At 35.1% G+C, this 25166-nt stretch overlaps 2 protein-coding genes across 2 annotated transcripts; both read right to left on the bottom strand.

Moving 5' to 3' along the window:
* Positions 1-102: 102 nt before the first annotated feature.
* LOC128030388 (glucocorticoid-induced transcript 1 protein) lies at positions 103-11879 on the bottom strand. The gene is made up of 8 exons (XM_052617957.1): positions 11444-11879; positions 7487-7608; positions 4178-4264; positions 3842-3922; positions 2614-2754; positions 2409-2520; positions 2217-2337; positions 103-988 (listed from the first exon to the last, which is right to left on the bottom strand). Exons 1-8 carry the CDS (start codon positions 11730-11732, stop codon positions 709-711), a joined length of 1233 nt encoding a protein of 410 aa, XP_052473917.1. The 5' UTR covers positions 11733-11879; the 3' UTR covers positions 103-708.
* A 1139-nt stretch (positions 11880-13018) lies between these two features.
* LOC128031058 (GATOR complex protein MIOS-like) lies at positions 13019-24244 on the bottom strand. The gene is made up of 11 exons (XM_052619275.1): positions 24099-24244; positions 21735-23071; positions 21198-21296; positions 20807-21061; positions 18277-18446; positions 18102-18167; positions 17862-18020; positions 16818-16970; positions 14431-14635; positions 14205-14334; positions 13019-13883 (listed from the first exon to the last, which is right to left on the bottom strand). The coding sequence occupies exons 2-11, from the start codon at positions 23038-23040 to the stop codon at positions 13793-13795; spliced, it is 2634 nt and encodes an 877-aa protein (XP_052475235.1). The 5' UTR covers positions 23041-23071; positions 24099-24244; the 3' UTR covers positions 13019-13792.
* Positions 24245-25166: the final 922 nt, after the last annotated feature.

Genomic DNA, 25166 nt, shown 5'->3' with positions numbered 1-25166 from the left:
CACTAAATAATGTCTTTACAATTTTCAGTGTTTTGTGTTGTACTCATGTTTATTCTATGTAATATGTATAGTTGGAGTAACACACAGAAATTAATGCAAATATTCTATCTTGAAAATTTCACTTTAATGTGAGCATCCAGCAGTCACATTTATACACCATAACAATGTGACGTGAATCAAAGACACTAAGAACACAAAGCCATTTTTACGGTTCAATAAACGTATGGATGCTAGGGCTGGGCAGCATATAAAATATGTGCAATATATTTGCAGTCCTTTTCATGTCAGTCCAATGACTGTTGGGATGAAATTTCATTTCTTGTACAGGAAATATATATATATATATATATATATATATATATATATATATATATATATATATATATATATCAAACAACTAAGTCATTTAAATATAATTAGTTAGCTATATCATTCAGCCCTAATGGAAATGAATCCTGAGTTGTGTGTTAAGACACGAAGCACATTTTTGGCTGTTGGTCTGTTGATTATCTGTCTTATCTAATGTATTTCACCTGGTTAGTAGGATGTGCTGTAAGGTTAAGTAAAGATTTGTGCATTCCAGCAGAAATGATGAAACCCCAAGGCAAAGTTCAACATAATGGTCCTTTTGGACAACCATTAGCAAGTGATACATTCCCTAGAAAATCCCTAGAAAGGTCAGCTGTTTGAGATCTGAGCTGTGATTGGCTAACTGAGCAGCAGGCACTTCCTCATACTGCAGCATTCAGACGACACGGGCCGCAGCGGGAAGCTGTTTTGAACGGTGGTCACGGTGGTCTCTGTAAATGGACCAGACGTCTGTCCTGAAGTCTGAGTATCCAGTGAACTGGGACGAGAAGCATCATCTGACGGGAAAAGAGACGAACACAGCAGCTTCACCGGACAGAAGGCTGAGCCGCTCGGAGTGAAGTTCACCTTGTTTCTGTCTGGGCAGGAGAAGATGGGAAAGCCTTGTGTTCTACAAGTGCTACAAAGAAAAAAATTATATTATGAGAAGATCAAGAACCAGTCTTGTCATCTGGATGCTGAATAAATAAGTTTTCCATTGATGTATGGTTTATTAGGATCGGACAATATTTGGAATCTGAGAGTGCAAAAAAATTCTAAATACTGAGAAAATTAACATTTAAGTTGTCCAAATCAATTGTAGGAAATTTACAAAGTTTAGTTTTTTAAAAAGTTAGTTTTTTAATAATAATTATTATATAGATAATTTTAAACATTAAAAAATGTTGTTATACTATTAGTCACTTTTTCATTATTTTATTTACTATTATATTAATAAAATATATATAAAATTATATATATATATATATATATATATATATATATATATATATATATATATATATATATATATATATATATATATATATATGTGTATATATGTATATATATATATATATATGTGTATATATGTATATATATATATATATATATGTGTATATATGTATATATATATATATATGTGTATATATGTATATATATATATATATATATATATATATATATATATATATATATATGTGTATATATGTATATATATATATGTATATATATGTGTATATATGTATATATATATATATATATATATATATATATATATGTATATATATATATATATGTATATATATATATATATATGTATATATATAAATATGTATATATATATATTTATATAAATATGTATATATATATATGTATATATATATATATATATATATATATATATATATATATATATATATAGCTTAGTAATTTTATGTTTGTGATATTTATATATGTAGACTTTATTAATCATGTAAATATTGAATGGTTTTTAATAACAATAAGTACATATACACATTATACATGCATAAATATATTAGACAATTTGCTAATTTTGTATATTAGTATTTTGGCTGTTCTTTAGTAAACGTTTTTTTGTGTGTGCAATCTCAACAAAATACTTATTTTCAATAACAAATGCCTGGAAAAGTCATGTTATTGTCCACAAACATGGCATTACTATGGAACTAGAAAAACATGTTTAAGCATGATGCTTCAAGTGGTTTGAGTGTTAAACTGATGCTATCAAAAATGAAGGCTCACTGAGCTGTTTTACCAGCAAACACAAAAACCATAGCAAGATCTCTGGATGTGCACAACAAAAATATGGTTAAAAGTAAAAAAAAAATCTACAGTGTGGTACTTACATGAGATCTTCAAACACTTTGACTTTCTCGCAGCCCTCGGGAGGCTCCCGTTTAAATGTGTAACTATTGTTGGGTTTGGGAGAGCTGGAAAACTGAGGCAGAGGTGAACCACACCTGTAATCTGAGAGGACAAATCAAGCTCTTTATTTGAACAAATCTTCCCTTGCAAACATTCTGTGGAAGCACCACTACCTCTCTCAGCGTCCGCAGCAGGAGAGCAGCAGTAACAGGGACTGCAGGAGATCTGATGTGTGTGATGAAGAGGAGGAACAGGAGCGCGCCCGCCGTCCCGCACCTCCAAAGCCTGGACCAGCAGGACAAACACACACAAATGACAAAACCATTTAAAGTGTCACGCTACTGAAATGTTCAAATGAAACCTTGAGTGTGTTTGTACCTTCTCCTCCTCTCTCCCCCAGGCTTCACAGATGAAGACGTTCTCCAGCTCCTGGTTAACACCGTCACTATAGCTGGGCATTCGACACACCACGGGTCTGGAAAGGACCGTATTAGATGAAGAAGCAGAGAGGCGCTTTGGCTGGAAAATAAAAAAACCAGTGAACTGATTAATGTCAAAGTCTGAATCTATAAAATCTATGAATTCATCTCACAAATACATTCAGAATCAAATTTCACCCCAAAAGATAAAAATATCAAATCACATTTTGCTAAAAGAAAATAAAGCTTGTTTTTAGGATCATTATGGTTTTTCATACTGGATGTTTTGCATACATTATGATTGTTCACAGTGCATATATGCATACATACATATATATATATATATATATACCGAAGAACCAAAAATTAAAAGTGATCAATGGGTCGTAAGCCAAAAATGTTGCAGCAAATGTTGCATTATATTTTATGTTAATTATCTTAAATAATAAAAATTTAATTAAATGTTTAAACAAACAAAAGAATAAATAAAACACTTTTTAAAATAATTTTCAATCAAATTCACAATTTTTCCCCTACATTTCAATGGACAAATTAAGCAAAAATATAATATAATAAGCTTCAATGCTATGTTTTTTTCCTCACTTTTTCTTTTCTTTTGTGAATAGGTATAGCTGGCCAAATCAACGCTGCTCTCATATTTTGTATTTTTCTTTTTTATTTAAATAGAATTTAAACAAAATTTAAAAAAAGAACACTGATTTATCTGATGATGCTTTAAATACAAATCATTTAAATACAAATCAATTAACATGTTTGGGGTCAATATTATTGTTATTATTATTATTTTTTAAGAAATTAACAGTAAAGACATTTATTTACGTTTTTTTTTTGGGGGGGGGGGGGGGTAAATGTCGTTCCTTTCAATGCCATCATATGAATAAAATTTTAAACATATATAAAAATAAAATAAGTTTTAATATGTAGTATTTCACAGTATTTCTTTTTTTAACATTTTTTGATTAAAATAACATAGCTTTGGTGAGCGTAAGAGATGTCTTTCAAAATAATTTGACCCCAAACTTATATATACTACTTTTCAAAATGATAAACCACCAAATATTCTGATTCTAAAACCCCAAAATTCTGATTGCTTATAAAAGTTGACTTCATTTTGGTAATTATAGGTAATTATATCAGAACCAATCCTAAACCAAAGTAAAAAGTACCTGGGGCGTCACTTCTTCTTTCTCCTTGATACTGTGGCTGCCCTGCAAACTGCGCTGGAGCTGCTGACGAAGCTTTGCAATCTAGAAATCACATTTTTACCATTAGCAACAGATGGAAGGAAGAAATAAACCGTGACACAAAATCTAAACTCCACCCATGATGACTACTGTATACTAGATGACATGACCTACAATTAACCATGTTTAATAGCGATGTCTAACGTCACAGGTTTCACCAAACATCGCTCAGTGAGTCTTCTGAAGATATGTTTATATCGTGGGTTTCCTAAAGGTGCCAACGAGCCAATAACTTTTCCTGTGTTTTTTCATGCAAACCTCTATGAGATGGTCAGCGCTGCCCCATGATGCCGAGCGTTTGTGTACGATAACCTCTCCTCCATCCTCAGGCCAAAAGCCAGGTGTCTGCAATAAACATGGTTAAAACATGGTTAAAACAGGGTCACCATGCAAACGCTGACTTTAACTTGTCATGTCCTAAACAGAATATATTCTTGAAGTCATGCAACCTTAAATATGTGAATTTTTCATGAAACAACAACAAAATATTAGTGATTGGCAAACAGCATGTGTCGCTTCGACCAAAACCACAACACAACCGATGAACAGACACCCAGAGCTCCAGAAGGCCACAGGAGATGGGCAATATTGACAATCATTTTCCAGATCCATGTTTTCGACTGAACCTGCATGTGTCATGTTGCAACTTGAACTTCCAGGCCGTCTTGAATGTCTTCTGTTTTGTGGCATGCCAGCTGATAAACTTCTGAGAAAGTTAAGGTGAAGAAGGGTGGAGGAATATTTATAAATGTTTCAACTGTTTTAGTCCATGTAATAACAGCCATCCATAAAAAGCTTTCACTTTATGGATAAACAAAAGTACAGTAGAAAGCAAGTCATACTGGTTTGTAACGACACAGAGCATCTATGCATACTTAAAAAAAGTAAACTAAAATATATTTTAATGTAACTTTTATTGAAATGTCATATAATAGATATGTATGCACATGAATGTTTATTTCAAAGTTTAATAAGCTTTCCAGTGCAAATGCCTAAAGATTCTTAAATCACAACACATTTACCTGAGAAGGAAAAAAATGACATAAGAAGTTTTATGAGAAAATGAACAACATGAACAAATATCTGCCAATGGGTTCAGAAAAAAATCTTCTTAATTTAAAAGGAAAACAAGTTTTCTTACCCCAATGACAGATACTTGTTCTTGGGGTAAGGTGAGCATAAACTCACCTAATTTTGTTCATTTCTTCCAGAACACAAGATTTCATGGTTTACTATATCTTCAATTTGCATCTCAAGTAAATGTATCTTGATTTAAGGATGTTTAGATATTTGTTTTGGAAAACAAGAAGATATTCCTATTTTGCCAAGAATTTGCCAAGACGTTTTTAAGGCCTTGATTCATGGAAGGGTGAAGGAAGAAACCCTGTTCATGAATATTATATTATCTGCAAGTAGCTTATAAAAGCATACCCATCCAGTTCTTTTTCACAAGGCGACGGTGAATAAATGAACAAAGAATGCCATCTTTGTAAAGAGGTAAACAGGGTCAATACTGATTTCATGTTGACTAAGAAAACAGTCCAACAGAAGGTTCTGAACACCAACCATTAATTCTCCAAGCGCTTTAAACAATGGCAAACGCTGCTACTGTCAACAAAGAGCCTCGGCGTGAAGAGAGACGTTGAGAGAAACAGGCTGATTTTGACATTCTGGGCCGCTCTGGAGCACGAGGCCTCCGCGAGCCGGATCAGACATTAGCATATGTATGGATCTCACTGCAGGCAGCTCAGCTCAGCGCAGGCACACAAAGAGCTGTCGGAGAGCGCCAGGTGGTGCAGAGACACACAGCCATGTGCTCTCCAGCCTTACACACCTACACACACACACAGAGCGACAGGTGCAAACTGCTGCACCTCCAGAAAGAATTCACTCCACACAAACCAGAGAAAACTTTCTATAACGGCAGACTGCCACCGAACATCGGGCCTTTGTGACGGCTTTGTTTCAGGGGAGGCGAGGGGTCTCAGCGGAGCTAAACCACTGAGCAGTCAAAGACTTCATGATACTAATGAATAAAGGAAACAAAACCCAGTAAGAATAGACTTCATTACCGACAGATGACCATTTTGAGCAAACGAGCAAAACTGGCTCCATTTGGACATTTCAGAGCAAGAAGAAATAAAATGTATTTACTTAAATAGACATTTCTGGTCTTATTGTAAATTATTAATTGGTGCATATTATTTTAGATATCACAAAAAGACATGTATGTACTGGTGCATGTAATTTTAGATATTACAAAAACAGGTTTCTGGTGTTATTGTGAATCATTTACTGGTGCATGTTTATTTATTTAGATACTACAGAAATAGGTTTTTGGTCTTATTATGAATCATTTCTTGGTGCACGTTATTTTAGATACAATGAAAATTTATTTTATTAATAATTGGCATGTCCTCTACAGCGAATGACTTTATTTGTTTACTTTTCCTTTCTGTATATTGTCAAATATTACATGTACTGAAAACACCTCAATATCTTTCACTATTTAATTTTTCCCCATTAATATTTAAAAGTCTATTTAAGTTCCAAAATGCTAATATCTGAAAAAAAAGAAACTGAAAAAAAAAAAATGTAATGCATATAAATCCTTTTCCAGTCTGTTAATATCCACTGTGGATCAATAAATCAATCCCTGATTGATACAACTTACATTTTGTCTAATTTAATACCCTTTTTAACTTTTTAAAAGGATTATGAAAATGAAATTGGTTCACATTTGTGTGAATTGTCTAAATAATTAATGTGATTAAAATACAAATGAAACAGCATACAAAGCATCATTTATTTTACACTAAGGAGCACGTGAGGAAACTTTTCAATCTAGATTATAAAAAATAATGACAAAAGTTATTTTTACAGAGAAAAGTATCAATGATATTTTAATGGAATTTTGTTATCTAATGCAATGACATCCAGCCATTTGAAGTGTAATGTCTCTGCTTGATTCATCAGTGCACAAATTCCAAATAATACATAATTCTCTTAGTATTCTTTTATATAAAACTGAATCATTTGCACCATCTCTGCAACAATTTCCTTTTCCATTAACGTCACTGGTCTCTTATTTTTCATCTCTCTTGGATCTATTCTGTTATGCAACGCCCACTTTTGAAATAAATCAATTCATTACAGGCAAAAGCAACTTGTTGTCTTGTTTAAAATCCTGTTTGATTTCATTTCTGATTATGGAAATTAAATTGGTTGCAAACGCCAGTACAAGCTGATTTTGAGTTGTAAACGTCCCGATATCTATGTCACTGCATTAAAAAACTTTTCAAGCAAAACATTTCATAAAATTGAATTTTTAGATTCTAAGTACTGTAAATTCCGTTAAGTCACTGAGCATAAAAGAATTGGGTAGTTAGTTCTGAGAAAAGGCCTCATATCAATGATTTGCAGATGCTGTTTTGATATTTTAATATATTATTTTTACAAATGCAATGCCATTCAGACACTGTACGTGTTTATTATTATTAAAGTTTTTATTATTAAAGAGTTACTATATGTGAACTGTGAAGCAAATTGCATGTGACATTGACTCACCTGTGTGGCTTTATCACTCATACAGGACGCCTGGAGTTGGTACGGCTCTCGCGGCCACTGTCCAATTAGGTACTGCTCAGGCAGCTTGTCCAATGAGGGCGGCTGTCGACTGGCTGATCGAGCTAATGAGAAAAGAAAAGGCGTTTTTATTATGTATGCAGTGGACAGTGACATGAAAAATTACTGCAGTGCAGTAACAGAGAGGAAGTTGGTGGGTGTCACTGGAAAACTGATGAGCTGTTGCCTCCTCTGTCATAATCATACTGAAACAGATTGTGTTCATGAAGGAAACGGAAGTAACAGAAACATCATATTTACATTTTCTGAAGAAAATTTGACTAGTGTTTGACCATGCAAAACGTTCTTGTTTGCAGGCCTAAGTCAAGTCTCTATGATAGTCTGATCTCTAGATATGGCTCAGGTCCCTCTGTCAGTGCAAATTTATGGGATTTTTGTATTTTTTTAATAATCCATCACCACAAAAATACATCCAACTGCTTATAAAATGAATGACAACACCTACCATAATTATGCTAATAATATAATATAATATATAATAATAACACCTACAGGTGCATCTCGGTAAATTAGAATGTCGTGGAAAAGTTCATTTATTTCATGTATTTAACTCAAATTGTGAATCAAATTGTATTAAATAAATTCAATGCACAGACTGAAGTAGTTTAAGTCTTTGGTTCTTTTAATTGTGATGATTTTGGCTCACAATTCACAAATTAGAATACTTCATAAGACCAATAAAAAATAAAGATTTTTAATGAATTGATGGCCTGCTGAAAAGTATGCTCATTTACTGTACATGTACTCAGTACTTGGTAGGGGCTCCTTTTGCTTTAATTACTGCCTCAATTCGTCGTGCATGGAGGTGATCAGTTTGTGGCACTTCTGAGGTGGTCTGGAAGCCCAGGTTTCTTTGACAGTGGCCTTCGGCTCATCTGCATTTTTTGGTCTCTTGTTTCTCATCTTCCTCTTGACAATAGCCCATAGATTCTCTCTGGGGTTCAGGTCTGGTGAGTTTGCTGGCCAGTCAAACACACCAACACCATGGTCATTTAACCAACTTATGGTGCTTTTGGCAGTGTGGGCAGGTGCCAAATCCTGCTGGAAAATGAAATCAGCATCTTCAAAAAGCTGGTCAGCAGAAGCATCCTAAATGTGCTCCAAAATGTCTTGGTAAATGGATGCAGTGACACTGGTTTTAAAAAAAAGTTCTCTCGGTTGGTTGAGCATCTTTTTCTTCCACACTTTTTCCTTTCACTCAACTCTCTGTTAACATGCTTGGATACAGCATTCTGTGAACAGCTTCTTTGGCAATGAATGTTTGTGGCTTAACCTCCTTGTGAAGGGTGTCAATGATTGTCTTCTGTACAACTGTCAGATCAGCAGTCTTCTCCATGATTGTGTAGCCTAGTGAACAAAACTGAGAGACCATTTAGAAGGCCCAGGAAACCTTTGCATGTGTTTTGAGTTGATTAGCTGATTGACATGTCACTATATTCTAATTTATTGTGATAGTGAATTGGTGGGTTATTGTTAAATGTGAGCCAAAATCATCACAATTAGAAGAACCAAAGACTTCAGCTACTTCAGTCTGTGTGCATTGAATTCATATAATAAACAAGTTCTACAATTTGACTTGAATTACTGAAATAAATGAACTTTTCCATGACATTCTAATTTATTGAGATGCACTTGAATATATATAAACTTTTAACACAATGTACTTTTATAGATTTTATTGATTGAATACAAATGAGTTCTCACATTAAGGTTATGCTCTGAGGACACACAGGAGGAAATGAAACAAAGTGAAACTGCTCACAGTGAAACCCACATACATGTACACACATGCACCAACAGCTGAAATTCAAAACAACTCGCTTGCATGCAGCCCACAGAGCAATTCCTGCGAGTGTTTGCTCTCTGCTCCAGCTCTGCAAACACAAAATGTCAAAGCCTATGCAAAAGAGCCAACAAAATGGCACTGTCGGTTTACCCTCTGCTCATTGTTTTACACCATTGTACCAAAAAAACACAACTCAGCAAGTAACACTCATTATCAGACGTGTCGCAGCACGGCTGCTTACAGTACAGGCCTCAAACACTGAAGCAGTCTGAATGATAACCATCAACATTTTTAGCCCAGTACACACACCTTTTCTCAATGCATTTGTTGGGGGACGGCTACACTACATTCACTTGCAGATTGCAGCGAGGCAGCTGCAAGGTCTTTGTGTGAAGGAGAAGCGTTTCAAATGCAAATCTACACAAGCATCAGGCACTCCACGAGGACGGGAGATACATAGAGAGCTGTCCGACTTATTAGGTACAGCCTGCCTGGCCAGAACAGTTTAGACAATAGTAGTTTACTCATATAAGAACAGGAATGGAATACTAGATTACTAACTCCTGAATAGTGTGCAGTATATACTATATAGTTCATACATAGTATGTACAGTAAAACACAACGCCATTATAAATGTCTCCAAAAGCAAAGTGCTACATTGTTGTCACATGATGTTGCATGTTTAATTCAGAAAGAGGTGTGGAGTTATGGTGCGTCAGATGGTATTTACAAGATCAATGCACATAAATGAGTGTTTTAACTTTGCTTAATTTTTTTGTAGAAAAGGTGCATCACCATTTTGCTCCGATAAAAGTGATGTGAACGCAGCTGATGCCATAATTAAGACTTTTCAACTCATATATATGAACTTCCCATGAGGACTTGAATGCACCTTGTGGCAAAAAAATATTTAATCTTGTAATAAAATAAAATGTTAAAATATATGAAGATTTGTCAGATTTGCAAGGTTCTTCTACAGTGCACACTATACATACTGCATACTGCAGAAGAGTAGTATGGTAGAGTGTTATTCCAAGTTTGACTACATCAAAGACGTGTTTGTCATCTGAGGAAATGTTCAAATGCGTGATACATAATGAATAATGTAGATTGGGTCATTTATTACTGAATATTAAACCAGTTTTGCTAAATAAAATATAGATTTTTTTGTGACAATGATCATCTGATTGTATAATATCTTACTTATATACACAACTTCCTGTCAAATAAATGAATGTGGAAGTTTGATGATAAAGATCAAAATTACACAGCTGTTTAAAAAATGGTTGATCACGCAACTTTATGTCAATATTATGAGATATAAATCTTGAATGCCACTATTGACTTATCAGAATCAAGTCCAAGGAGCAGGGCAATAAAATGAAACTATATGATACTTCACAAAATAGTTTGGGAAGTGGTCTGTGGTTCATATGCTGTAAACATTTTGTATCATCCTGAAAAACCCTGAATTAATGGTTGAATGGTTAAAAAAGTAAAAGAAAGAAAGAAAGAAATATACTTACATGCCCCTTAATTGTAACAACTGAGAGAACTAATGCTATTTTCACAGAAACATATAGAAACATAACACACACATATACACACAAAGTTACAGCCTACAGAAATTTGGCATCATACTGGATCTGGATTTTTTGGATTTTGGATTTTTGGATTTGGTTTGGGATCTAAATTTGATTTAATATAACAGCTATTTATTTATTTTTTCGAATCATTTCTTATTTTCTTTGTACAGGTTCTTTAACAGTTGACCGATGTGAATCTGTATCAAATAATACTGCGCAACATTTTACTTACACAGATACTATAATTAAACAATGTTGTCTTGTTCAGTGATTTAAACCTAACTGCACATACTATTCAGATCATAAAATGTCTAAAAAAAACCTTAGGAAGGAAAGTCCAGTCAATACATATTCAATGTGGAAGATGCAGTCAAATCAAGCTCACATGAAAAATAAAGAGTTACAGATCACATACAAAGAGTTTAAGACCAAACAAACTCAATAACTGGAGTTCAAACACATTAAATTTAAAAATGCATTATGTTTTTATAAAATAAAAAAGCTTACCTCTCCCTGCTGATATAAAGTGACTCTCTGATGGGATCCTGGTGGGCTTAGTGATCTGCTTCATATTTGCAGCATGTGATGATGATGATGATGATGATGATAGTGATGATGATGATGGACTTCTGCTGTGTCTTGAAGAGGAGAATGAAGCTGATCTCGTCTGATCACTCCATCTCAGAGGGACACTGGCAGACACAGGCTGGAGAGTGGAGTTACTGTTGCACTTGGTGCGTATATGCGCACGAGACACACTAATTATCTCCAGAACGAGAACTGAAAACGTGTTCATGCGAAAACCCGAGCTATTATCAACCTTCGCTTCCTCTTAACCTATTGTGACCGTACGAGCTTGTCGTTCCCTGTAAAACTTTGCATCGAAGTTGACGCAAAGTTCAGACGCTGGTCCAAACTCTCCAGTGCTCCTGCGCTGACAGATGTGAACAGTAAAGGCAGTGGGCGGGCGGAAGGCACGGCATGCTGAATCTGATTGGAGCAGAGACCAGCGTTGCTCGTTGCTTATTGGCTTGTACGTTCCAACTTGCAGCGAAGAGCCAATGAGATCACTGCATCATCAGCTGGGGTGGAGATTAGTTTTGCGTGAAAAACAGACATTGCTTTGGACCTGTGGAATGTTTTTATGTTGTCTCATATTCTGAAAAAAGAAAGTGTAGGAGTATTGTTTACATTCCGGAAAGCATTACTTGAATTATCCTAAAGGAATAGTTAAAAAAAAAGTCTGATGCCTTTCCAAACATAGTGATTACCATCAGTTGAGCTCTAAAAATGGCAAAAACGTCATGAAAGATGTCTATACAAGTAGGAAGTTGCTGTATGTAAATTGTGTGAGAAACAGGCCAACATTCAAGTGATTATTAACCGAACACCTTCCCATCTTCCTCATTCGTGTTCGTGTTCAGACTCAAAATGGCATTGGGCCTGAAGCTCAGTTTAAAGCTACTTATAGCAAAATGCTATTAGTTCTCATGACAAAGCACATTTTCCACCCAAATTCTCCAAGGCAAGACTGTTGTCATGGGTTTCCCTTAGGAATTTCTTGTTGTTTTGTTCTACATTATAATATACAGCCATAGCTCAAAAGTGTATTGGGGGTATGACTGCAATTTATGTTGCAGAACAAAACGTGAAAGTCTCGACAAGTAATGATAACCACAGACCATATTTAATGATAATATATTACTTGTGGTGAATCCCCAAAAAAGCTATGCACAAAAACAACAGAAATGTGCCGAGTCCCATGTCACGAAAATGCTAATTGTCTTTCTGTACTTAGCACTACAAACTCAGTGGCTTTATTGTCATGAAAATGTCCCAACATGCACACACACACACACACACCTTGTAAGGTCCTAAAGCTCCAAAAATTGGCTTTTCTAGGCGAATTAAGACTATTACTGGTCATACATTTTTTTTTTTTTTTTGCAGTAAGTAAAGATGCTATTGCATATCTTCACCATGGTAGACTAAACTGAAAATCTGCATTAATCTCATTGAAGCAAACTAAATGTCTCATTATTTGGTTGCATAAAGGGGAAAAGAAAATGCTGCATTCAAAGCTCCTTCAAAAAATGTTTTAATAACATTAGTCCTCAATGGAAGTTCGTTTTGCTTTTCAAAAAAAAAAAAAAAAAAAAAAATTACAGACACAATCATTTAAATAATTAGGATGTTAAATTGCATTGATTGTGCTATAAATTACGGTAAGCACTACAAAACAGCATTACCTTTAGATCCAAAAATGCACTTAAACACTTATTCAGAACTAATGTTAAACCTACATATTTTAAACAACGAAAATCTGCAAAAATCACTGTTATTTGTTAAAAGCAATTTTTAAAACAAATTGAAAAGACATTTTAGCACTTTCCAGTGAAGACCATTTGACTGTATTGTAGATGTCTGAAATATTCAATTTTCAACAGTTGACTGAGGTTCAGTGTGGTATTGAGTAATATGCAATAAATACAGAATAATAAAACAATATGAATCGCTTAACTCAGAGGAAAGTAGTTGAAGTATTTATGGACCATGTGAAAACACTTTCTAAGATATAAACAAAACATTCCTGACATGCATTCAAACTCCTCCGGTTGAGATTACGGTGGTATCTCTCTCCCTGTCTCTAAAGTTGATATTGAAATGCATAGGTCAGACATTCACATGGGTTCTTTCTCTTCTCAGGACACACAACTGCCCATGCGTAGGTGACTTAATCATGGATAACATAATCCTTACAATCTAACTGCTTTAGTTCCTGTGACAATAGAGCACCTGTTGTCAACTTCAATACCAGTGAGGTGTGCAAGTTGGAAAACAAAGGCAGAAAGGCCTTTATGCACTATCAGAAGGCACCAGGTTGCCTGTGGTGTCCAGCTGCATGCATTTACAGGTGCAGGCCGACACGGGACACTCACTGTGATCTCTGAAAGGAAAGACAATATAATGGCACTGAAAATGCTATGCTTAATGCTATAAACCACAGTTCAAAAGTTGAATGTCTTTGAAAGATGATTTATTAATGCATACTAATTATGCTTTTTTTCCCCATGATTCTCTGATGAATAAGAACAGCATTTTTTTTTTATCGTTAACTTTTGTAACATTATAAATATCTTTACGGTCACTTCTTATCAATTTAATGCATCCTTTTATTAATTTCTTAATAAAAACTTTTGAACAGTAGTGTATTTGTATTATAAGGTCATGGAATAAATGGCACACTATGGGTGAATATGACTCTTACCTAAACCAGCTGAGCATGTGACCTGCGTGGCCACCGTGCCGGCAGTTGTGGCACCAGGTGAACCAGTTATTAAACTGAGCAAGTTTTTTGTCTCGTGTGAGATCGGCTTTCTCATCTGCTTTTCCTGTGCCTGATAGGATGGACCACATGAATCTCACAGTGAACTGAACATGTTTCCATTATGGTATCATAATTCAAGAAGAACTTGAAATGATCGGTCTGTTACCTGGGCAGCTGGACACAGGGGTGCCCATGTTCATTAAGCAGAGAGCACAGCGTGGAAGTGGTTTACGACAACCAGGGCAACTGGTGACCTTTGACTTGGTGGGTGAACCGCTGACCCCGTACTGACTGAATCCACGGCCCTGATGTGGGATCGCCGAGCAGCTGTATGATATAGACTTCCCACAGAAATTACAGCTCACAAACACCTGCGCAGAACATATGTACAGGAATTAGAATTAAAAAAGATTTTAAAAATTCTGAATTAACCAACATACGTAAAGACAAAATGTAAGATTAAGTGTGGAACAAAAAAGCTAGGGATGCACCGATAAGTATTTTTATGTCTATACTCATAAACAATATTATGAATCACTAAATTACTGCTACAGTATCTAGTTAAACATCTAGTCTTTGTTTTATCTAGCTGTATTTACTCAGCTTATAACATCCAAGTGAAAGATATAGAAACCAACATGTCAAAAAAAAAAAAAAAAAAACATTTGATAAAGTTTTGCTCCGTAAATACAGCAGGATAAAACAAACAATTTTTCATTTCAGGCTGCAAAGCAACAAAATGTGATTATTTTAAAGAGGTTGATTCTTTTCTATATCTACGGTACACATACATCATACACAGCTAGCTATATATATATATATATATATATATATATATATATATATATATATATATATATATTAGGGCCGGGACTTTAACGCGTTAATTGAGATTAATTAATTACACAAAAAATAACGCGTTAACTAAGATTAATTAATTACAGAAAAAAAAAATTCCCGCATTTTTAATAACGTATTTTTGCACCGCGGAACGTTTCTCACTGGATGCGTTTCGGCGGACCGATTATACTGAAGCACCAACTAGCGTTCACATATCACTGCAGCACATCGACGAGCCTCAAGTACATAGACAGTAAAAGAAATGGACACAGCGACCCCATTGGAACTCAATTGAGACAAGTGAAGCCCATTTTTAGCGTTTTTTAGCACTTCCGTTTCTGACGCGCAGACTCAAACGAAGCTTGACGACGTCAGCAACCTGTCTGACAGATGTAAATCTTCTAGTAGCTGTGCGTGCAAACTGCCATCGTTAATCTTGCAGAGACGGCGAGCTTGAGCGGGGAGTTCTTTGTTGTGAGTGAGCAGGAGTAAGTATTCTGATTAATTATTTTGTATAGTATTTTAAAATGTAACGCCAGTACGCCATATTAAGTTAATTGCCTGCGAGCTTCTCCTCCTGTCTGTACGGTAATGCGACAGAGAGCCAAGTGGTTATGACGCAATCGTTAGCCTATTTTTTACAAAAACTGTTTATACGGGGCCATAATGTAACATAGAAGGTAATGGAGCCCTTTATACATTGTGGTGTATCTTTAGAAATAAATAATGGACAAACAGAGTCTTTAAACGCCTCAGATGTAAAGTTATTCGCTGTCAAAGTGACGCCAAAATGAATGGGAGTCAATGGGAATGCTAACGCAAGTGAAGTTCTGCTACAAGATGGCAGCCCCCACCCGACTTCAACTTCCGGTCGAGTTCCTTGCCCCTTGCTCAAGTATCATCTCAACGCAAAACATATAGCAGCTAGCGTGGACGTGAACTATGTATTATTTTGTTGGTGCAACTGGCAGTTTATGTTGAACTCTTTATTGTTTTGGCCAAGGTTGTTGAGAGTTGGACTTAGTATGTTATGGCCTCTGAAGCATCATGAGAGATGTTTTCTAATAGTCAGTGTTTCTAATGTTCTGAATGTAATTGACAGTATTGTGTTTTACTTAAAAAACACTTTACAGAAGGTTCCAGCACCTATAAGCTTCATGAATTTCTGAAATGTACTATTTCTAAATTGTTTCTAAATATGCTATTGCTACACTTCATGGCAAAATTTGCACTGGTCTGCTAGACTTGGTTGAACAAAAATAAACAATATTTTGTTGCTTAAGCTTATGTATTCAGTCATTATTCAGTGGTATATTATAAATCCATGTGAAAAAAATTACTTCTCACTGTTCTCAGGTCAAATATTTATATGCGATTAAAATGCGATTAATTTCGATTAATTAATTACAAAGCCTCTAATTAATTAGATTAATTTTTTTAATCGAGTCCCGGCCCTAAATATATATATATATATATATATATATATATATATATATATATATATATATATATATATATATATATATATATATTTTTTTTTTTTTTTTTTTTTTTTTTTTTTTGATAATTATCAATCTGATAGGGTCAACATTGGCCCAATCAGATCGATATATATATATATTTTTATCACTAATACTGACCGATATAAATTCATCAATGATAATATCATGCATGCAAAGCTTAACAACTGTCAGAAAGAAACTCGATTCTAGCCTGTGGAAGTGGTTTTGAGCTGGGATCCAGTTTGCTCCTATGAATGTCGAATTCAGCCCGTTTATGCCAAAACCTCCAGGCATCCAACAGGTTGCGGTAGTTCTCGATCCAGCACTGCACCCGAGGGTCCTTCAGCACCTCTCCTGGGGAGCCCTGACACAACAAACAGCACACAAATCCACATTTAACCCACTCTTTTGGAAAATTGTAGGCAGACCTGAATTTCCTGGTTTAACAACACACAGTCACACTTCTATTTCTTCTCAGCATTTCTCCCCCCCTCTCTAGTTTTCTTTTCTAATCTAGTTGTCATTGTATAATATGTATATATGTTGGCTCTTTGACAAATTGCTTTTGCTCATCTTTTGTAAGTCGCTTTGGATAAAAGCACCTGCTAAATACACAGATGTAAATGTACAAACATTAGATTCGTCCTATCCATCCATCTAATGAACATCTTTATTGGTTTGCATTTTCCTTTGTACTGATTCTGTAATATACACTACTGTTCACAAGTTTAGGGTAAGATTTCTCTGACAGAAATTAAAAGGAGCACCTTAAAAAAAAAAATAAACATATTCCTCGTGTGTTTGCGCACACCTGGCGAATAAAGCTAATTCTGATTCTGATACTTTTTTTCAGCAACCATGCATTAAATTGATCAAAGGTGACAGAAATTACATGATCTATTTCAAACAAGTGTTCTTTTGAAATGTCTATTTATCAAAGAATCCTAAAAACGTCTCATGGTTTCCACAAAAATATTAAGCAGCACAACGGTTTTAACAACTGATTATAATAAGAAATGTATCTTGAGTAGTGGAGTAATGATGCTTTGCATCAAAGGAATAAATTATATTTTAAAATACATTCAAATAGAAAAGTTATTTTAAACTGTAATAATATTTCACAAGAATACTGTTTTTACTGTATTTTGTACTTCTTTCAACAACATAAAAAACTGAAACTGACCCCAAACATTCATCTATTCTCTTATGTATCTGTCTTTGTGATATATTGTTCTGTTTCTGGACTTTAACTTACTTTGAGCATGCAGAAACTGGCCGTCTGCACGTCTCCGGTTCGGTCTACATAACTCTCCATCAGATCTACTCCATCTTTCGTCAGTCCTGTCAGCAGGATACCCTCCAGATTACCAGCCTCCTTCATCTCATAGGTCAGCTTGTCTATGTAACGAGGCAACTTAAGGAAAGAAAATAACAGTATGTTATATCAGTGCACATGAATGAGACCTGGATAAACTCGGGGGTGAGCGGGTCTTACCTGAGTGTCATTTAGAAACATACATGCAAATGCCACCCTGTCCCTGACAGCCACACGACTCTCATACTGGAAAACACAAAACACGCTTTTTATTAAAGAACTTGAATAACATTAATTACAACTGCATATTGTACCCTGAATATTCATTTAAGCACAAAACATTTTATAAACATACTAGGACGGCATCAAAGGCGCCAGGTTCACTGGTGAGGAAGGCAAACATGATACACAGGTGCGCCTTCTTCAGCTGGAGTCTGAGAGAGCTGCACATCTCTCTCCACAGGGAGTTCTTCTCATCAGTGTAGCCCGACAGAGCCATGGCCACCACGTTCAGGTTCAGATCACCTGAGCACAACATCAAGGAAACAGAAAACAAGATTTGCATTAGTCCTTTTACAACATCAAGGTTAATATAATTAACCCAAATTGGTAACACTTTATAATAACTGCACACTAATAATCATTAATTAAGCATTAGTAAACAGATAATTCATAATTTATAAAGCATTAATAGAAAGTAATCGATTTATAAATACAGATATAAATGATTTATTCTTGATTTAAAAGTATATCTATAATGTGTAATTTCATACTTTATTCATGATCAATTTATCATTTCTCAATGAAGTATAGCATTATTTACAAACCAGTTATTTAGGAGTTGCCAGTGATTCATAAGATCACAAGAAATGTAGTAAATTCAGGTAGTTATAAAGCATTTAGTAGTGGTCAGTTACCTATTTATGTGAGCTCATCTAAAGTGAGGACTAGTTATGCCTTGTAAAGCATTTATAAAGGATATTAAAAGGAACAAAGAAACAAACACAACACAGTGATACAGAAAATAGAAATATTAACAGCCTTTAAATCTCATTTGTAAAAGCTTTACAAGGCATAAATAGTCCTCACTTTAGATGAGCTCACAAAAATAGTTAACTAACAACTACATATGTTTTATGACTACCTGAATTAACTCTGAATTACAGTAAGAATACATGTTAATAAACCATTTATTAACACTATAAGTAACTATTACTATATGTCTGAATAAAAAGATGTATGAATGCACATTTAAATAGTTTATTAATCATTTACTTACAATTTCTAAGTGATTTTATAAACCACTGACAACTCCTTAATAACTGGTGTGTAAATAATGCTATACTTAATTTAGAAATTATAAATTGATCATTAATAAAGTATGAAAAAACAATTATTAAATACGTCAGGTATAAAGCATTTATATCTGTATTTATAAACTGCTTATAAATGTCTATTAATGCTTTATAAATGATGAATTAACTGTTTCCTAATGCTTAACTAATGATTAATAGCATGCAGTTATTATAAAGTGTTACCATATAAATATATATATATATATATATATATATGTATATATATATATATATATATATATATATATATATATATATATATATATATATATATATATATATATATATGCATGCATTCATGTATGTATCTATGCATTTAAAAGAACTGTGTGGAACTTCTGTGTTCTAAGGAAGAAACAACAATGTATGCCATTTGGATGAGTGCAAACAAAACACAATGCAAAGACAAAAGCCTTATGACAGTAGGTGTAGAAAAAACCCACACCCCTTGTAAAGATAAGATAATATCTTTTTCCTAAACCCAAAACTAATTGTGCTTTAAGCCCAAACAACGGGCAATTATGAATAATAAACATACAGCCCCATATGCCGTATGCATCTGCAGCTTTAGGGCTTTTAATATTAAACAGCTATCATTGTGTAACGTAAGCCATGCTTTTGTCATTTTGTCAGTATATAAAGGACCATTTTGATTGCAAACAGGCAGTCAATGTCGTTTTTCTGTCTTGCCTGGATTTCACACAGTCCTTCTAACATTCATCCAAATGTTCAGAGAGGACAGGACTTCCTGTTAAAGCCCCTAGGGGAACATGAACATCAGTCTCTCTATATAAACAAGCTATTCCAAATTGTTCAGATGATATCTCCATTTTAAATGACTCCCTAATAAAGATAAATTATATATCATTATCAGCCAACAGACGCAAGTTTTTAAAATGGCACTTACGTGTCCAGGTAACATTTCTATCCAAATTAATGAAAGAAAAAGTTAAATTTACATTACATTTATGTTTAAAGCTGAATTTAAAAAACAAACAAACAAATAAAAATTAATAAACACCATATGGACGTTCACAAAACTACTACTGATAAAATTGATTCAAACTTTTACTAAAATTAAAGTGAAAAAATATAAAAATGAATGCAAAATATTAACAAAAACTAGAATCAGAACTAGAAGCAACACTGAGATGTTTATATATATATTTATATATATATTTATATATATATATATATATATATATATATATATATATATATATATATATATATATATATATATATATATATATATATATTAGTTTTATATATGCATAAGATGTTTTATATATATTTGATTTTATTGCATTATTTTGTTTTCTGTTACTAATCGAGGAAAATGCTATCTTTACACGAATATAACATTACTGTGGAAAATAAAATCTTACAAATTTGCTTCATTTTTCTATAAAATACCATTCCTTTCTTCCCTTTAGATTTCAGGGTAAGTTCTTGACCGGTTTTGTGAGATTTTGAGATGTCTAGTCACTGTCACTGGCAGCACAATGTTCCTTCTGTCCAGTCCTGTACCTTTCTCTGCTGAAGCTCCTTTGTTAAGGATCTGAATGGCTCGTCGGATGTCCAGGTTAAAGAGAGCGACAGCAGCGGCTCTCTCCCACTCGCCCTCCTGCTCCAGAGACTTCAGAAAGGGCTCCACATCAATGTCGGGCCCTCGACTGATCCAGCCACACAGCTGCAGGGCCAGACTGCGCTCCTCGCTGTGGTACCGCGGTACATCGGTCTGTCTGTCTGAACCTGACCAGCAGCGCCGGGTCTCTGTAGTGCCTGAGAGAATGAGATTTCTTTAGAGGGCCTCCAATGACTGAAACCATGAGGCTGACGGAGGATTAGAGCAGATGTCTATGAGAAACACTTAATGTTCACAGAAAACGTGATCGGATATTGTGTCGTTTGCACTTACCAGAGCTGGACTTGACGATGTTTTTGATGCCCGAGTAGATGAGCGACTGTTTATTGCTCTGTTGCTTCTGCTCCAAATTTTCAGTGTACTGCTTCATAAGTAAAACTTGCATAGGAAATATACAGATATCAAACAGAAACAACACCATATAGACAAGAATATGACAACACAAATGAACCAATCAATCCAGGGATTCACCAATAATACATTTATAAAAATCATGAACATTTCTCAAAAGAATTTCATGTTATTTCAGTTGTTAAAATGCATTTCTTGATGATTAATAATGTCTAGTTTCAAGTTAAATTACATATATATGTATATATATAATATTAATAAAATGATAAATACAATAAATAATGTAATATATTTTATCTATGTGTTATATTATTATATGAGTCAAGTAAATTGCAAAACATCCTGTAACAACAGAAATAGTTCGTTTTTTAGGTAAACATTCAACAATAACTCTGACCGTATATGCTTTGAAAGGTTCAAACATCTCCTGTAACGCTGCAGCGCTGCAGTGAAGGATATAATGGAGCGTGTACCAGAGCGACCTCAGCTGCGGGTCGTCTCCTCCGGCCAGCACATGGTTCCTCCACACCTGGACGGTGTCATGGCCGTAATGGGACTGCGCTCGCTCCCTCATCTTAGTGGCGATGTCCTTATCAGCAGCGGCCGCCCCCTGACCGGCGTCCTCCGTGCACTCATACAGGTGCCGCCCACACGCCCACATCAGCGAGGTGGTGGAGCTCCAGGCCAGCGATATGCGCTCGAAGACCGTAAAGTCGTTCATAACCCGGTTGGGCGATACCACCACCATGCGGTTCTGGGCGGACGGATGCCAGGCGAAGCTGCTGATGATGCTCTCGCTGCAGGGCTGGACGCTGCGCTCGATGATGGTGGGCTCCACCTCGTCGCCGAACGGCATGGGTGTGTGCTGCATGTCGTACAGCCGGATGATGTTGCTGTCCCGCGTGAGCGTGGCCAGCAGGCCCATGCGTGTTGGACACCATGCCACTTTAGTTAAAGGTTTGGGCTGCTCGGTCAAAGTAAAGACCGGCTTTTCGAATTTCCGTAAATCCCAGATTGCCACCTGGCCTTCGAAGAATGATGCAACGCGATCTGGAAAATGAGGATCCACCGTTACACCCTGGATGGCTTTGGTGTTCACAAACGTCTTCTGGCTGGTGTTGCGCAGGTCAAAGATGGCCAGATTTCGATGCATTCCAGCCAGGAGTAACTTTTGATGATCACGAGGGAGCCAACAAAGAGAAAGACATGCATCGTTCTGACCGAGCTCGTACAGCGGTTTGGTCACCAACAACCCAGAGTCCACGTCTCCAGACAGACGGGCCTTCTCAGCTGGAACCGCCTCAGGAGAAAACTTACTGCTTATGTCCCATATGAGAACGGAAAAATCAGCCCGGTGTTTGTCCAAACCAGCCGCCAGCCAGTTACTGTCCACCGGGTTCCACGCGAGTGTGTTGCATTGCCGGGCATGCTTGGGTACAAACTCTTTACCCACCAGCTCCTTACATTTGGAGTTGTGGCTCTGTCCCAGACTGGTCAGGACGACTCGGCCGTTGGCCTGTCCCACAGCCAGCAAACACTCAGGCTCATGTTTGGGATACCAAGCCACACATTTCATATACGGGGTGTCAGAGTTGATGGCCAGCAGCGTAGCCGCGGTCTCCTCTGAGAGCGGAAGGGTGCCGGCTTTAGTCTCTGGGCTTCCTGCAGGTCCAATCCGATACAGACTGAGTTCAGTGTCGCAGATCACATAGCGGTCTGCGTGATGGGGAGACCACAGGATATCTGGTTTATAGCCGCTCGACATGACAGCACAGTGGTTTCTTCAGTGCAGATACCTGTGAATGAAAAAGAGTCTTATTTATAGAGCACTTATAAATCTCACCTATCAGCAATACTTGGATGAATTCATATATTTATATACATATTACATACTATATATGTGTGTGAGTGTATATTCTACATCATAATATAATATGCATAATAATATAATGATATCATTAATTCATAAAAAAAAAAAATTGTTTTGTAAATCGAACGTCATAGAATTATTATTACCAATACTGAAATAATAAATATTTGTTTATTATTTTAAGAATTTTACTGTATTTAAGAATTCTTTTTTTTTTCATTTATTATATGACTTTTGTTTGTATAATAAATAATAGTATAATAATAATAATAATGTACATTTAATTTATAATTAATTGTTTTGTTGTTATTATTATTTGTGGAACGGTTGTATTCTTGTTTATATATATATATATATATATATATATATATATATATATATATATATATATATATATATATATACATATACATACACACACACACACAAAGATTTATTTTCCCTTCAGGATTTCTTAATACATACATCAGATGGTTAAAACAATCAACATTAAAGATGCACACGAATTTAAAGGTAATGAACAAATTTTTTTTTTTACCAAGACATGACCAAAGCTAAACCAAAGTTAAGAGAAAAAATCCAGGTTGACTGTTAAAACCATAATGTGTTTAATGTGTTGAAATAAACAGTAACGTTAAATATAATAAAAGCATTAATAATATCCATTCTACGCCTCATGACTCTATCACCCCAGTGTAAAGATTGTGTAAAATAAAATAAAACAGTTTTTTCCTAAAGAAGTAAAGAGTGCAAATGTAATTTAAAGTTCTTATGACTTGATTTTAGTGGGTTAGCCGGTTAGCTATAGCTAAACTAACCATAACAACCTTTTCTAAACCGGAAACAGGTGATGACAGACGCCAGTATCTCTATGAAGACACAGAATAAACCATGCTTTAAAATATAAATAAATGGAAGATGTGTTCATGAGCGTCTGATTAATATAAACTCACATTCGACGTGCAAACATGCTGAAGTTTGTTTGGGTAGCGTGAAGTCGGAAGCAGTGCCGATTGTAAACACAACGTGACAAAAACTCACAAAATAAAAGTCCCACTTCTTCTAATGAATAAAACAGACGTCGACCAGCAGAGAGGAACGGGGATTATATTCGTACATCTAGTACAAGTCTTCCGGGTAAAACCATAAGATAAATAAATGAATCTATAAAAATCAAACGTGTGAAATAGAAGCCACACAAATAAACATCTGGTGAATCTTATGTCTTAAGTCAAACTCAAAAATATTACACGTCTAAATTAGGCAAGGCAAGGCAAGTTTATTTATATAGCACATTTCGTACACAATGCTAATTCAAAGTGCTTTACATAAAAGAAAGTAAATAATAATCATGAATAAAAATAATCACAAAATTAAAACAAGCAATTTAAAAACTGTGAAAATGATTTACTTTTTTATTTAAAATGAATTTAAAACAGTTATAAATAGAAAATGATTTGACATAAAATACAGTGAATACTTAAAATAGAGTGCAATCAGCTCGGAAATCGCACAGCTAAACAGGTGAGTTTTGAGTCTAGATTTAAAAGGGGCTAATGTTTTAGCACATCTGATCTCTTCTGAAATCTGGTTCCAACTACAGGCGGCATAATAACTTAAAGAAGATTCCCCTTGTTTTGTGTGAACCCTAGGTATTACTAACTGACTCGTTCCTAATGATCTTAGTGGTCTGTGATCTGAGGTTTATATTCAGTGAACATATCTGCTATGTATTTTGGTCCTAGGTCATCGAGTGATTTATATACAATAAAAGTACTTTAAAATCAATCCTAAATGAAACTGGAAGCCAGTGTAAGGACCTGAGGACTGGTGTGATATGCTCAGGTTTTCTTGTTCTAGTCAGAATTCTAGCAGCAGCATTCTGGATGAGCTGCAGCTGTCTAATGGTTTTCTTGGGAAGGCCGGTGAGGAGACCATTACAATAGTCCACCCTGCTGGTGATAAAGGCATGAACAAGTTTCTCCAAGTCTTGACTGGAAACAAAATATCTAATTCTTGCA

This window comes from Carassius gibelio, chromosome A16, assembly GCF_023724105.1.
Source record: "Carassius gibelio isolate Cgi1373 ecotype wild population from Czech Republic chromosome A16, carGib1.2-hapl.c, whole genome shotgun sequence".
NCBI lineage: Eukaryota > Metazoa > Chordata > Actinopteri > Cypriniformes > Cyprinidae > Carassius > Carassius gibelio.
The sequence above is the reverse complement of the archived record's forward strand: the minus strand, read 5'-3'. Positions and strand labels throughout refer to the sequence as shown.